This window comes from Ananas comosus, linkage group 13 (genome assembly GCF_001540865.1).
Source record: "Ananas comosus cultivar F153 linkage group 13, ASM154086v1, whole genome shotgun sequence".
Lineage (NCBI taxonomy): Eukaryota > Viridiplantae > Streptophyta > Magnoliopsida > Poales > Bromeliaceae > Ananas > Ananas comosus.
Genome location: NC_033633.1, coordinates 11,691,945 through 11,708,581, shown reverse-complemented (window position 1 = coordinate 11,708,581; position 16,637 = coordinate 11,691,945). Strand labels below are relative to the sequence as shown.

Here is a 16,637-nt window from a genome sequence, read left to right as displayed (position 1 = left end):
ACGCCTAGTAATCCATTTCCACCCCTTATCATATTTCGGCCCACCATGTCAAAAGTTGTCAAAAACTGTGCAGTAAATTTATGGGCTCGATTACAGATGGGCCCTGGGCATATTTACTCTCTGGTATAACGCTTCTGACAGTGTAAGCGAGTTAGTTAGATCGCTGTCTTGCATGATTTCGGCCTAATCTAGATTTGATTTCAATTTGTTAAATAGTCAATTTTATTAATTTCAGCTATCATTTAGTGTTTAGTGCTAACAGGTCTAGCATCATTATTATTATATATTAGAGTCGAAACTGGATCTTACATGCTAAGTACACTTCGCTGACACAATTAGGAATTAAGCTCTTTGCAATAACTTACAGTGTGGAATGCAGCTGGCTTGTATGCAATATAAGTCAAACCAGGATGCATTAGAGTAGAACTAGTGATCTCCAGGATATTCACTAAAGAATAACATACATTTGGGTGGTTGCTACGTAACTTAGTTCTCCTACTACAAGCGCTGCTTTATGTTTCTTTGTAGTTATTGAAGTATCATTCCCTCTAGGAAGCTGATGTAATACTTTATTCTGTTTGTTACAATGAAGTATGATGCTTTTTGTGGTTAACAAAGTATCAGTCTCCTTTTACTGGACCAAACGTGCTTCTACATAATATATGAGAGGATACAATTTGCATACACTTAATTAAACAACCGATGTAATGTATCATGTTATAGCTTCTAACGAGAATCTCGCAGGTCTGGGATGTTCCCAGCAACAAAGAAGATGTGGAAATTGTGTCGTCCTCTCCGACTGAGTCTCATTTACCTAACTATCTTCCCCTGAGCAGGGCCTTCTCGGCGGTGTCCATCTCCTCCAAAATACGGGCCTTACGCTTGGCTGGTATGGGCGCGGTGGGGCCGAAGCTGATGTAGTGGCCCGACACAGCATTGAGAGCGGAGTACACGTCCCGGAAGGAAGGCCGGCCGAGGAGGTCCTTCTCACGCCTGTACTTGGCCACCCACGAGTTGGCAGCCTCCCTCAGCTCTGCCACCGCAGCCGCCACATTGGGATCTGATTTGTCCATGTTGATGGTCGACCTGACCTTGTTGATTACCTCCGACGTCTCGTTCGCGTACTCCTCGTCCGAAGAGGCTAAGGCCGGGGGGGTAAGCACAGCCGACGAAGACAGTAGGACTCCTGCGGCAGTAGCCAGCGAGACTGCCATGAAGTCTCGCCGGCTTGTGGGGCGGGAACCGGTTAATGCATTTGCTGGGACTTTTCTAACGGTGGCTGCAGCGGCAGAGGAATGGGGTGCATAGGAAGAGTACTTTGGGGGAAGAACGGGTTTGGTTGTGGGTGTTGTTAAGAGGGAAGCGGAGGCCATTCTTGATTCTTGCTGGAACTGTAGGAGTAATCTATAGAAGTTATAACAAAAACAGCAAAGAGATTGGGATGGAGCAAAAATTGGCGAGAATGTTCACGGCAATAGGACATGGGGCAGCAAAGAGGGACAGGGATGAGGAGCAGGGTTGGAATTGCTAGCAAAGGGTGAGAGGTGCCACGTCGGCTTATCACCTTATCCCAATTTGTTCGAAAGAGAGCCAGCAGTGAACGGACAACTGGATCCTGAGGCGATGAGGCATTGTACTCCGAAGACCAAATTGGCCCAGGCCATTTATTTTATTTGAGGAACAGTGGTCCAGCCTAGCAGGTCAGCTTGACGGGCTTAAAAAGGTTCCCTATCAATTTCGGCCCACCATTCTCTCACCCGTGTTGCTATCCTGCATGGAAAAATTGCAACAAAGAGACAAATTGTTTCTGATGTAGCTAAGCTTCACACCTGTCTCTTTTCAGAACTCAGGAGCTATGCAATTTTGTGAGGAAAATTTATATTCACAAAAATTGGTAGCCAAAGTTTTGTTCGGAAGGTTTCCATATCTCAAAAGGCAGAAATTCTAATTTATTCAGGTTGAAACAAAGCAACAAATTAAGTTCAGTTAGCTTTGCCCGTTTCTACTCGTAACGGTTTCTACACAAAGCAAAAAAACATAAAACCCTTTTTCAGTGTAGAATTCAAGCAAATTTGAAAATTTTAAATTATAATATTCCTAACCAACGGGATTAGCTCGTGTTTAGCTTATTAAGATATCAAACTGAAAAATCAAGTTCGTTTTTCACTTGTTTATCAAACGAGCGATCGACCTCGAGACGAACACGAGCTGACTCGCGAACAAGAATAGTAAATTAGAGACTCTAATAATAATTACGTTTAAATATTTTGGGTAATTAATGTGGACTAATGAGTAAGCAATGCTGGAGGGTTGAATGGTTGTATTAATTGTACACATAATAAGAGTGTATTAGTAGTCAGATCTGGCCCAAAGCATCATAATTTTGATTCTCTACCCCGGCCCAATATGCGCACGCACCATGTGTTCACCGTTTTAGGCTTTGGGTTGGAATACGAGCGACTGGTCGTGGGAAGCCCAAGCAAGCCCAAAATTATTCCGGCGCTTGCTTGAAGATCTGACTGGTCTTGTTTAGGCTGGGGCCCAATTTCACCCTTACCTGACTTAATCAGTAAAACAAATGAGATCATTTCAATTGATCCTAGTCCAAGCCTAATAATAGATTAAGAATTTAAGCCACGTAAATGCTTTTGTTAACCAATCGATTCGATGAAGTTGGACTACATCGAATTCGTCGGATCGAGTATAATTCGATGGAATAGGTCTAGTCCAATTATGTTAGTTACTTTGGGTGTAATTACACGACTTGACGAAATTAATTAATAGTATAAACTAAACAGCGGCAGTCCAATGTATTTGTCGTTCGGGCTAAAGTAAATCTTATTGGTACTTGATTCCATGAGCAGTATTAAACACCTGACGAATTATAATTGGTTCGGTCTGTGTTGAGAATTTTTTTTTTGAGAAAAAGTAACACGCTACCCGCTCCATTCATTAGGATTGTGGAGAAATTTTGTGATTGTGGAGTCTCAAAACGTTCGTGACCAAAAGAATAGCTTCGAAGACTAATTTCTACTTAAATAAGCCTATCCTATGACTTACCCAAAAAGCTAGTTCTTTGTAATTCAACTTGATGACTCGAACTAATTGAATAACTCGAGTGCATGAACTATACAAACTAATTATAAAAAAGTGATGTGTCTAAATTGACAAACCGACTAAAATTCAAACCAAAATATTTTATTTGCTTTGGTTCAAAAAATTGAATTGTTGCCTTCGTTATTGATTTTGATAGTTTGAAGTCAGATTAGATCATAAGTTTTCAGTTTTTTTTATTAACCGGATCGAATCAAACCATGGCCACCCCCAACAAAAGCCTATTTTTAACGACAGATGTGTACTAAACCCAACAAAAATCAGGAAGCCAAATTGAACCGGCAAATGTTGTTTGGCTTGGTATCACTTTTAATTGTACGCTGTTTTCATTTTGGTTTGACAAATCTTCGAACCGATTAGTTTGATTTGGTTTTGACTTTTAAAAAGTAAAAGACCCAAACAGAAAAGCTGAAAGTAAAAAATATGTATCTATATCCATATGTATTACTCTACGATAACGCTGAAGTCATTACTTCATTAATCAAGCCAAACTAAAAATTTATTATGATAAACTATATTAGCTTTACACAAATCATATTTAAGAATTCAAACCAAATTGGCAATTTTGAATTGCTACAGTTCATTTTTTTCCATGCTTTAATTTGGTCTTGATTTCAATGTTGTCAAACCGATTTAAATCGGCTGAGTTTCAATTTACGTCGTAATACCGAACCAACCCGAACCTCGCCCACGGCCCACGGCCCACCCTACTCTTAGCCCATCGAACCCAAAAGCCGCCTCCTTCTACTCCCGCTCGCCCACGATGGCCCTCAAGCACAACCCCTAGCCGCTGCAACGCTCCGACCCCGCGGCATTGCCACCGTGAATCGGACGACGGCCGTGTGCAACTATTCTCTCCACGCGGCAGCGCTGCCGGCCGACGACGGCGGTAGCGTCGGCTTTCCCAAACCCTAAGCTCTAAGCCCTAAACCCTGAACCCCTAATCCTCCGTGGATCGAGAAACGCGAGGAACAGAAGAGAAGAGGCTCAAATAAACTAATCAAAATATCCTCCGTCCGCGGCAGCTCTCCAACAGCTCTCCGACGATGGCAATGGCTACGGTTCGTATTCCTCCTGCGATCTCTCCCACACATATAAGATATGCCGGACAATACAGATGTAAAGGATAAGTGATATTTTAAAGTTCGGTAGGAGGCCGGCGATATCTAAATGTGAAAACCGAACAAGATAATGCTCGCAAATGAACTCACCAAGAACATAATTACCATTATTTGCAGTTGCAACGCTATGTCTCAGTAAAACTGCGGCATCTTTGTCAACCGTTATCGGATTTTGGTGTTTTTAATTAATCCGAGAGCTATTCGAGAAGGAAGTGAACGTGAAGACACTAAAATCTAAGCTGTTAATACTTATACACATGAATGTGTGAACGAATATATGCATTTTTCACTATTGTGTTTTCGTCGCAGGATGGCGATGCAAGGATTTCTTCTCGGCCGCTGCCTAACTATGATAGCAGCATTGTTCAGGTTCTAGCTTTTGCCTTCTTTAAACTTTCACTTCACTTTTTTCTACTTAGTGCTTCAGACTGTTTAGTTGCTCTATATGTTTCAAATGTCAATAACAGCGCACAAAATTCTTGTTTTCTTGTCTTAGTGAGGTTTCATTTGAGTACCTTGTCATATTATAGTATAATATGTTTTTGTTTCTAAAAGAAAGGAGTGTCTTCAGATTACTGGATATGAAATAAGTTTTGCAGCCTTATCTAGAAACATTATCCTAATGGTTCCTTCGTATATCAGGATGCACTGGAGCAGCTTGCATCGATTGATCTGATTGCACTATGCAACGAAGCGAAAATAGAGCATTGCCGTGCGACGAGAGATCTAAGTAGCTGTGGACGCTATGTGCAGCATGTGCTTAGTTCATGTGGACATGCGTCTTTATGTGCAGAATGCAGTCAAAGATGCGATGTGTGTCCAGTTTGTAGAACTTCCATACCTAATATTGGAAGTAGAGTCCAACTTCGTCTTTACTATAAATGCATAGAGGCGGGCCTTATCTCTAAGCGACATGATGACAGATTCCAAGAAAAAGAAAGCAGTAGAAACCATAGTATGACTGATATCCAACGCCTATACTTGCTGTTTGATGTTGCACTGGAGAACAATCTGGTTTCTTTAATTTGCAATTGTATCCTTACTGTTATAGAGCAGTACCTTTTCAGATGTTCAGAGCTTATGCTGTCCATGTACGTCTTTACCTAGAATTTTTTATAGGTTTTCCTTGACATATTCATAAGATGTTACAGATGTCTGTATGGATGAACATGCTGTGTCAAGTGATCCTGTGCTTTCTTTTCTTTTTGATGAAGTCGTCATCAAAGATTGGTGCAAACGGACGGTTAAGAACATCATCTCTAATCTCCAGGAGAAATGTATCCTTAAATTGTTAAAGCTTTCTAAGGTTCAAGCATTAAGTTTATACTTACCTTTGGTCTGTTAACATTGGCTTGACTAATTATAGATACACTGGAAGTTAAAGCAATGAAATCTGAGTTATGTTCGTTTCAGAAGTTTGCTTCGCAGTTGGCTGGAATTTCTAGTGTTCTAGAAGTTATGGTTTCACTGTTCAAGGATACTTTTTCTGCTCAACTACCTGACTTGCATCAACTCTTCGAGAGTACGCTAAAGGCAGAGCAGGTTTATTGCCCCCGACTTTTTCATGTAGCTACCATAACATTGCTGGAGTATTATTTTCTGCGGTATCCTTTATATGTTAAGACAACATGATTCCTTGCCTTCCTGAAGTTGCCCTTTTTGACCTATGTCAATAGTAGAGAAGTATGTGGGATAGTAAAATCTTAGATTATAATTATTCAATTTGGAAAAATCCTTGTGAACTCATGAATTTCTCTCGGTCAATGCTCAGAAGTAATTATGGCTCTGTTAGTCTGTTACTTGCTGAATAAAATGATAACTTGTTGAATTTGGCCGATATCTAAATATAGACTATCTATAGAGAGAATGATCCAAGGCACCTGAAACCCAACCTGCTGATTAAAGTCTGAGTTGTGTCTCAGCCCTTCTTTATTTTCCTGTAAATCTTGGTCACCTTGCAATCTCTTAATTTTTATATTATACATGAAGGATTCATTTAGTTGCCCGTGATTTTTTTTCCCATTTTCTTTTGAACTTGAATTTTGTGTGATTGAATGGGCCAATGGATGTTGGTTGCAATTATACATTTGTGTTTTTTTGGCCCAAAAAAAAAAGGTTACTTTTTTTTTGCATCGTTGTTCTTTGAGAGGACAAAAAGAAAAAGAGTTTGCAAGGTAACCAAGAGTAGAAGAAAGAGAACTCCATCCATTGCTGTATACAATTGCGCTGTATAGATTTAATTTAATAGACAAACAACAACAGCCTAGCCATGTTCCAATACCTAAGTTTGTCTTCAATTTGGTTGAGCAAATGCTAGTTTTCACCAATGTTCTATAAGGTGGAAAGCTGTCTGCGGGCAGTATGCAGAAAGTGCTGCTCGTGCAGGTGCTTGTGTAGTCCACGTAAGAAACTATACAAGTTTATCCTATAGGGTAAGTGCAAAAATATGAGATAAACAAGAATAAAGACAAAGAAATCAAAAACAAAAAACAATCTGTGAAATATCAAATATTGCTTATGCATTGTAAGGATATAAAGATAATGTCAAATTTCATGTAAACCCTTTGCACGAAATGTTTCTCAGTATGAAACAAGATTAATGAAAAGATGTTAGAACATTTATATCAAATTTGATATACTAAAGTATATGACTAGATAATATAGATGCCTCTTCCAAAATCTACTCATATATGCTAGAAAGCATGATGGAGGGTAGCTTCGTATGTGGGTTGGTGAGGTAATGTGCATCCACCGAGTACAGGCCTATGCACCATCTGTTGGAATAGTTTTATAGCGTTTTGTATGTTATCTGCTTAGTAAACATGCATTTGCATTCTCTGATGCCTCATATGCTGTGAGGAATTGGATGTCTAGAGGTCTAACATCCATCTACAGTTTGAGATTTACAACCCGGAGAGAGACGCAGATTATTTAGTTGGGAATAGAAAATCTGACTTTGTATCAGCTAGCAGGTTATTCTGGTATAATTTAAGGATATGAATCTTGGACTTCCCCCCATCTCTAATGGTTACCTTTAATTTCCTTCTTGTCAATTTTGGAAGAATATAGCGCGTTCTTATGTTCACTAGTACTGTAAATAAACTTCGGCACTTTTGAGAATCTGTTTATCTAATTTCAGATTAAATCTGACTGCAATGGCACAAGCATATCTAAAAACTGAATTCGAAGGTTACTTATTGGTCTTTTTGTTCAAAATGTTATAGTAACAATCTAGTTCAGAGACCTTTGCTGATTTTCTGGCTAATTTTTCAAAGGTAATACTTTATTTTGGTGCTGCGATATAAATACTCTTTGATTTCTAGTACGGAGCAGGAAAATTTGATGAGATGAAGCATCTAACTATCAAACTCTGCAACTTGGGGCATGTTTGACATTTCAGTTTCTGTTTTTTGATGTTTCTACTTTTCTTGCAAAATCATTGATTCTGTGGACAATATGTTTTAACTTCTTAGTTTTGTCCATTCTGTTAAAAACAGTAGTTATGTACATGATTTAATAATTGGATTTGTAATACATTGTTCCCAACGTTGAAGTAATATTGCATTTATATTTAGAGAGAATCACATTCCAGTACATAGCATGCGGTCAACTATGATGGTGTATGGACAACATTTTGCTGTACTGTTTTGAATTACTTGCTTGAATTTTACAAGGTATGAAGCCCATATGATGCCCAAACTTTGCATGCTCTCTGTTACTATTTCCTTCAGATTTTTCGACTCTGTACATTGTGTCCTTTCTGGTATTGCACACAAAATTTCCTTTCATCTCAATTGATTTGATATTTTTCGTAAGGTTTGTAACTGGATGATATTACAAGTTGCGTAGAAGGCTGTTTACTTATGGGTTCATTAATTCTCCTTTTCTTTTTCTCTCAATGCTAATTCAGGATTTATTCTGCTACATGTTCTGCAGCCTGGTTTGTGATAGCATAACATAATCAATCACATAACACTGCTAAATAGCTGATGTGAACTAGTTTTGAATTTTCGATGGGGATGACAGCCACGTTTTTATTATTTTCATAATGACTCCAGCATTTTTAATCTGTTTCTGCAGCATTTGGAGGTCATGATTTGGTGCACTAGACATAACTTTTTGGAGGGTGTTCAATCACACTATTCTGATCCAGCATTGTGGAATTTGCATGTAGTTGAAAGGAAATTGGCTGCTGTTGAACGATCATGGCCCAAGCTTTCAGGTGATGCCGCAAATTCTTTTGGGCCGGATGGTGCCATACTCTTTATTGAGCAAGCACTGGAAAATCTTGGGATAGAACAGACTAATATTCAGACAAATGATGAAGAAGTAGATATATTATGCTTGCTTGATGAGAATTCGCCATTATTCTTCTTGTCCAAGGTGGATAAGGCCAATAGAAATGGATATCCATTTAGAGATCTGAGAGTGGCTGCTGATGTGCTTTTTCTGCGGGGAACATCTGATACGGTGGTTGCCAAACATGCGGTAGTATCCTTTAGCTTTTTTATCGAGGATATACTGTGTTCTTATTTTTGTTTCTGTGAGATTTTTTTTGGTTTCCTTTTTTCCCCTTAACTTATCTGCAGTTCTTATATTATCTATTTGATCGGCATTGGACTAGACCTGAAGTGGAATGGAAATATCTAATTGATGATTTTGCTGCAACCTTTGGTATAACTAAACACTCATTGCTTGAGTCTTTAGTATTCTATCTTCTGGATGATCATTCTGTTGAGGCTCTGCAGGTATAGCTCAACTTTTTTGCTTGTTTTCTTTCTTCTTCTGCCTATTTGTTTAATGGACACACCTAGTTAATTGTGCCGTAATCAGTAATTGCATTTGTGATTACATGCTAACTTGCAAACTAACTGACTGATGCACAAGATAACGATTGAGCTCAAGTATTTGACTGTAGAAACCAAAGAACGGTTGAACTAATTGAGTCTAGTTTGCAGAAGCTCGTATAGTTGATTTTAAATTCATATCGGAAAAGTACAGAAGAAATTCTAGTTGTAAGTTCATATATTGCTGTTATTTGAGACCTCTGATCTTAGTGTTTTGCTCTGCATACTCTCAACAAGTAGTTTTAGTTTGAGATGATCATAACCTGTTCATTTGGCAAGTTTTGGTTGACGTGCAACGGTGCAAGTCCAATTACGGGATTTCAACTTATTTATTTTAGGGTAAACTTCAATTTGCCCCCTGAGGTTTAGCGCATTTTCACTCTGCCACTTGTGGTTTAAAAAAAGTTTTACTTAACTACCGCCCTATAGGAAGAGGGTTGCCACTGGCGATCACTCAACCAAGCAAGCAGCCCAAAAGATTTTGAGCACTCGGGCAGGCGCTCATCAGTCTTTATTGTTTGGCTATATTTTCAGGAAAGATGATGGTAAATATGTGGCTTTGTTTTTGTTTCACCTGAGGATCTACCATCAAATAGGGTAATAAAGTAGTACTTTCTAATAACCACAAGATGGTAAAGTGCAGAGTATAGAATGGTAAAGTGTTGTATTGTACTGTTCTGTGGGTTGCGAAAGTATCATTGTACCGTCCCATATGACGGTAATTCCTTAGGCTAGTGTTTGGATTGGGTACAGGAGGTTATCCCCCCTTTTGTACCCAAACACATTTTTGGGTGGGTGGGAAGTGTTCCCACCTACCCAGTTTGTACCGGGTATAGGTGGGAACAAGTGTTCCCACCCAGGGGTGGAACAACTTGTTCCACCCCCCGGTACAAGAGAGAGAGAGAGAGAGAGAGAGAGAGAGATTTTTATTTTAAATTTTAATTTTTAAAATTTAAAATTTATAATTTTAAATTTTAAATTTTAAAGTTTAAATTTTAAATTTGATATTTTTAAATTTTAAATTTTAAATATGATATTTTTAGTTTTTAAATTTTAAATTTGATATTTTATACCTTTCAAATTTAAATTTGCTTTTAAATTTATAATTTGATATTTAAAATTAAAATTTTGAAAATTAAAATTTTAAATTTTAATTTAAAATTTTAAAATTTAAAAGTTAAAATTTTCAATTTAAAATTATAAGTTTAAAAATTTAAATTCAATTATAAGGGTAATGTCATTATTTTCTATTTATAACTACCAACTATTCCACCTTATACTCACATTTTCATCCAAACACAATTTTTCTAGTTCCAGTTTATACTCACATTTTCATCCAAACAAAAAAATACCCTTGTTCCTACGAAAACCCATACTTGTACCTATCCTCGGTATAACCAGTTCTTGCTTATACCCGAACCAAACGAAGCCTAGGTGAAACAAAATAAAACCACAAGATTTTTTATTTTTTATTTCTTTTTTTTTTTTTTGGAAGGGCGGGGCGGGGTGTTGTGGGAGGTAACAAGCTACTCGCTTCGTTCAATTTTTTTTCTTCTAGAAATGAACTTAGCTAGAAATATGAAGCAATTAGGCTTTTAACTTTGACCTTGGGTACCAGCCATCAACTCCTTAGCCAATTACGTTAGGAACGGTTGGTAAAACCAAAGAGTTGCTAAATGCGGCATTTTAAAGGGTCGCAAGGTGATTGCGCGTAAGGCAGGTGGTATCTAGGTGAGGAGCCAATGTTGTAAAAATGACTACTCAATTACTCATTACAGTATAACATATAATTATATAAAACTGCTGAGGAATCGAGGTGACATTTTCAGTATCTTGACTTACCCTTTTTTCCCCCAAAACAGCAGTTCTGTGACTTGTAGGGCTACAACAGTTATGGGTTGTTGGGTCTAGTTGGAACCCAAGTTTACTTTCAGATATAAGTTTTGAGGGACGCTGGGTTACATCCAGGCCTAGAATTGGCCCAGGGTATTGCATGTACTGAAACTGGCGCGGCTTAAACAAGATTAAATCTAGCTTCTCACCTACACAACTATCTATATTGATTCACTTTGCTATCTCTATATGCACAGTCATGATTTCTTAATTCGCATGCTGGATCCTCCAAGAGCTGCTGATAGTACTGAATCCTTTTTAAGTCATATCTTACTTACATTTTTGTGCCTAGCTGTCTACTAATTTTCTTGCATCCTCTTAGAGATTTTCTTGATAATACTGTCCATCAGCACTATGGTTGAAAGGAGTATATAACAAACAAAATCTCCCACTAGTTGCTATGGTTAGGTTGTATATGAATCTCAATGTGCTAATAGTGCAGATACGTTGATACCCTTACGTTTATAAAATTTTCCTTTTGAGGATATGGCAGTCAATGTTAATTAACATAGTTGGTTCTTTGATATGGCAGGAAGCTAATCGTCTTCTCCAAGAGATTGCTGGCCGAGAAACACATCCGAAAATAGCACAAGTTCTATTGGAACGGCATTGTCCCGATGTGGCTTTAAGTGTTCAGCGGTGCACCGGGCGTGATGACTTCTGCTCTAATGCAAATATTGAGCATGATAGTCTTGGTGAAGCAGTAACTGCTGTTCGGGTCAGAATAGAGTGTGGCCTTTTAACAGAAGCCTTCATGTATCACAGAATGCACTGTTCTAAAGTAAAGGAATCAAAATCAAAGCATGCTGCACTCTCCAATATTGCAAAATCTGACTCTTGGCTATACCATGTGGAAGTCTTGGTGACTGAAATTTATTATCTCTGTATGCGGAGGAACCTTCTTGATAGAATGATTGAGTTGCCTTGGGACTCTGTTGAAGAGAAGTGCCTCCACAAGTGTCTTCTCGACCATGCTTGTCAAAGGCCATCAGAAATATATGGTAGTCTTCTTGTGGTCTTTTATCTCCAGGTAGGAGCAGAAAATTGCAGTTGTTTTAGCAACGATGTTATTTAATCTTCAGAAAAGTCCATTCATAATATATATTGGCAACTAGTTGAAGCTACGAACATTATGCTACAACATCCGATTTCAGGATGCTGTGGAAAGTACAAACAACCATAAATTGTGGTTGACCAGATAGAGTGATGTAGAATTTTTTTAGGTTGCTTGAATTGCATTTGGATCATCTAGTTGTTTTCGCTTCTAAGTGCCAGGATTTAATTGACAATCGTTTTGAACATGGTAGTTACATGCCATATTATCTAACATACAAAAAAGTTATAATCTTTATGCCTCATGAAGCCAGGTAGCTATATCTATTCAAATCGCTTTTATCTAGTTAAATCACAACAAAAGTTTTGAAGCAAAACTTTTATCTTGAGATGCCTAAATTAGATTCTTTTCTTTAATTGCACAATTTGAAGGATGTTGCGCAATATTATGACATATTTATACAGTAGGGCTACTATACTCTTATGAGTATAGAGATCTTTGTACTCATAAGTCGTTTTCGATGATTGAGCTTCCGAATCGAAAATCCATTCTAGAGCATTTGAAGTATGTAGAAACCGAATTTCGTAATTTATCAAATTTATAAGAAAGTCCATCAAGTGGGTAAAAATTGAACGGTCAAAATCGAATAATCTTTTAAAAATAAGGGATAGGGTTCTTAAATTTAAGCTCGGAGTTATTGATCTTGTTGTATGTAGGAATAGAATTTTCTATTAAAAATTCAACACCCTATATCGGCTGTTAAAGTCAATTTGAGGCCTTTTGATTGGAAGGTATATGATGTCAAAATATTATGAAATTTAGTTTCTAGAATATTTAAATGCTCTAGATCATATTTAACTGTATGGATCTTCGATTAAGAATCTCTATCATCGAAAACGACTTGTGAGTGTGAAGAAGATCGTACTCATAATACTATAGTAGCCAGACTCATATATACATATACACACATATATCTACATACACATATACGCGCACACACATATATATGTATATATAGAGTCCGGCTACAATACTATCAATAGCACCAAGCGCTTGGTGTTATCAAGTTTTCTGCCGTTAAATCTATCCTAAGGGACCACTATCATCCTAACCACACATCCCTTCTTCCAGGGGTCGAAACCTAATAGCACCAATGACTTAGTGCTATTAATAGTATTCTAGCCTAGTTCTATATATATATATATAGACACACACACATATATACACACACATATATATAGAGTTTGGCTACTATGCTATCAATAGCACCAAGTTCTTGGTGCTACCAAGTTTTTTGCCGTTAGATCTACCCCTTTGACCATTTTCACATGTTAGATCATACTATTCAACCAACTACGCACTTAATCCTGGAGGACCACCATCATCCTAACCACACATCCCTTTATCTAAGGGCTGAAAACCTAATAGCACCAATGACTTGGTGCTATTAGTAGTATAGTAGCGTAATTTCATATATATATATATATATATATATATGGAGTTCGACTGCTATACTATCGGTAGCACGGAGGTCTTTGTGCTACCAAATTGTTTCAATGATGCGGCTTTCAAATTAACGATCGGCTCCGTTAGAGATCTATACTATTGAAAATATTTGGAATCTAAATTTCATAATTTTTTGATATCATTTACCTATTAAACAAGTAGTCTAAAAATGAACAGCTAAAAAATAAAAATCTCATAAAAAATGACAATAAAAGACTTAAATTTAAAATCAGAAGTACTGATCTTATTCTAAATAGTGAAAAGAATTTTCTATAAAAATTTCATCAAATTTAAATTATTTTACACCGTTAAATTCACAAACGCATCATATTGACCATTAAAATTGTTAATTTTGAGAGCTTTTGATTACTAGCCAAATAATATTGAAAAATTATGAAATTTAGTTTTCAAATACTTTCAATAGTATAGATCATCTATAACGGAGCCGATCGTTGATTTGGAAGCTGCATCATTAAAAACAACTTGATAGCATGGAGGCCTCTGTGCTACCGATAGTATAGCAGCTTAGATCTATATATATGTGTGTGTGTGTGTATATATATATATCATGTGAGAATCATATTATTTCCTTCTTGAAAAGCATTTGAATTTTGAACTTTGAAGTCTATCAGCTCTTTTGTACTGGCTTATTCATGGTCAACTTACTTAAAATATGCTGTATTTCAAAAAATATCATTGCTATCTGTAATCTACAAATGCTTTTGTTCCTGGAAATGAATGAAGCCATCTCTGCCTGGTTGATATGTTGATCATGGGACATACTAAATTTTGATTACATGCATATTTCTATAATGAGTACCTTACTATAGTACAGTAATACTATACGTAATGTTTTCTTGAGCTGCTTTTTGTTGTTTCCTTTTCTTGATTGGATTGGGAAATTTATTGGATTGTGGTCTGCTTAATCACTTATAAGCAGGCACCGACAGTTAAGCAGATATTATATCCTCCCATTTGTCACGTTGTAGCCTTCTGTTTGTTGTCTCTGCTTTATTAAGCTCTCTTGGACGGTTGGATGCTACTTGAACTCTCCAACCATGTCAGCAATATTGATATTTTGCTTGTTGCCTTTATCTGCCTTTTCTTACCTTGAAGGCGATTTCATAATTATCTGAAATTATGTCCAATTTCTATCAGCGATATCGATATTCGGAAGCTTATCAAGTTGATCGTAAGCTTCAGAACTTGGAGTTGAGCACTTTGGAGACTGCTAGTGAAGATGAGATTACCCAGACAAGATTGATAGCTCGGTGGAGGCAAGGCTTGGTCGTAAGTTTGTCATACTTTCTCTTAGTCTTTGCACTTGTTACTGCCATTGAATGCTAGGTGCTGGCCATATGTTGGATGTGTTGATTTTATTTGTAGCTTATATGCTGCTTGTGCTAATCGTAGTTGTGGGCATCATTACATAATCTGCTCTCTCTGATTAAATCTTGACCTTGTGGACCGGACGCACAGAGGAGAGGATGTTCTTCTACAGATTTATTTTAATTTTCGGCATAAATAGTTCTAAGTTCATGTCCTTTGTATTTCTTTAGTTTCTTACAGTGTGAAATTATTTCTACAGGTTAGAAGCCTCGAGTTGCTTCCTGAGGTGGAACGGCAGAAAGTGGTTTCCACAAATGTGGCTAATGATCTTTCTCATGAATCACCAAATCATTCTATTTTGAGTCCTGTGGATTCTTTTGTTCTGCAGAATAAGGTGAGTTCTCATTTAGAAAAGTATAATGCTCACACGCCTCTCAACAAAACCAGCAGTAATTCCCATAAGGAGTTTGGCAGCAGGAAGGCTCCAACTATCATTCAGCGCAGACTTCTTACTACTCCGGAAGATCCCATCGATTCCAAGATGAATTTAACATCAGCTTCCTATGGCATGTATTCATCGAAAAACCAGAACGGGGAGATTTCAAAGTCAAAAGGTATGAGCAATGTTAGAGAGAGCACATGGCAAGCTGGTTTTAGGCAAGGACATCAACATGCTGGCCATCTACTTCCCAGAAAATTTCACTTTGGTTCTCATGGTACACCTCTTAAGGAACAAACAAACACAAGCTCATTGAGATTGCCGTATGACGTTAGGTTCCAGGAGGAATCTATCAGGACGAACCGGCTTGATTTCACTGGTCGTGCAGAAAATTCCCATCTGTTTTCGCCGGAAGATGCTTCACTTGGTCGCAAGGAACAAGAAAATATAGCTCAGAGTAATGTTACTGCAGAAGAGTTAATTGATGATAAGAGTCTGACAGAGTTATCGAAACAAAATCTGCTGGAGAGTTTTTCTACGAAGAGGGTGGAAGAGGCTGATATAAAACCACGGAGGTAATTCCCCTGTTCTTATCTTACATAGGGCAATGTGTAATCTGTCCTTTTGTTTCTTCAGAAGTGTTTAAGGGAGAACTAGAACAGTATCTGGTCTTTAATTTTTCTATATTGCTGACTTACCATGGTAAGTTCAGTTTAAGGAATTATATTCACATGTTTTCTTTTCTGTCCTTTTTTTTTGTTTTCTTTAAAATTTTTTGATGAATTTCGTATGTGGTTTCACAATTGCAGTTTTAGAGAAGGTGGTTCACCTGTTGATTATGGAAGCATGAGAGGTGGGTCAAGGTGGCGGTCAGACGAGTCTACTAGTGAGGATGAAGTAGAAGACCACAGGCCTGGCCGCAACATAGATAGTGGAGTGTCTTTTTCTAGAAGACGAGCTAGAATTTCCAGAAGATGATCAATACTAAAGAAATTTCCCCAGTTACTTTCATTGTTGGAGTTGACAAGAGATCGGATTTTCAATGAACAACTGAGGCCTGTGAATTTTGTTGCAGCCGTTTAAAGAAGTGAATGGGGATGATTTGTACTCTGGAAGTACTGTTGAATATGGCCGGTCCTGATGTTGAAATTTCCCCATGTTGAAACATAGATTTGATTGCTTTAGCTTTTTAACAGGCGAGAGCAGCTGCACGGGGAATCAGTGTTATCTCATTTACCATACTGGACTGTGGGACTGAATGTAGTGCGATCCACCACATTTGATTGTCTATATCCAAACATAGTAGTATGGTTGTAGGTGATTATGCCACTAAT

At 37.6% G+C, this 16,637-nt stretch overlaps 2 protein-coding genes across 2 annotated transcripts; one reads left to right on the top strand and one right to left on the bottom strand.

The window, feature by feature from the left end:
* On the bottom strand, window positions 548-1,540 carry LOC109719111 (photosystem II repair protein PSB27-H1, chloroplastic). Its single transcript, XM_020245643.1, has one exon. The coding sequence runs from the start codon at window positions 1,371-1,373 to the stop codon at window positions 819-821; it is 555 nt and encodes a 184-aa protein (XP_020101232.1). The 5' UTR covers window positions 1,374-1,540; the 3' UTR covers window positions 548-818.
* On the top strand, window positions 3,825-16,601 carry LOC109719627 (E3 ubiquitin-protein ligase HOS1). The gene is made up of 11 exons (XM_020246401.1): window positions 3,825-4,175; window positions 4,545-4,604; window positions 4,878-5,268; window positions 5,378-5,512; window positions 5,602-5,777; window positions 8,316-8,726; window positions 8,825-8,983; window positions 11,508-12,005; window positions 14,694-14,825; window positions 15,124-15,878; window positions 16,113-16,601. The coding sequence occupies exons 1-11, from the start codon at window positions 4,161-4,163 to the stop codon at window positions 16,279-16,281; spliced, it is 2,901 nt and encodes a 966-aa protein (XP_020101990.1). The 5' UTR covers window positions 3,825-4,160; the 3' UTR covers window positions 16,282-16,601.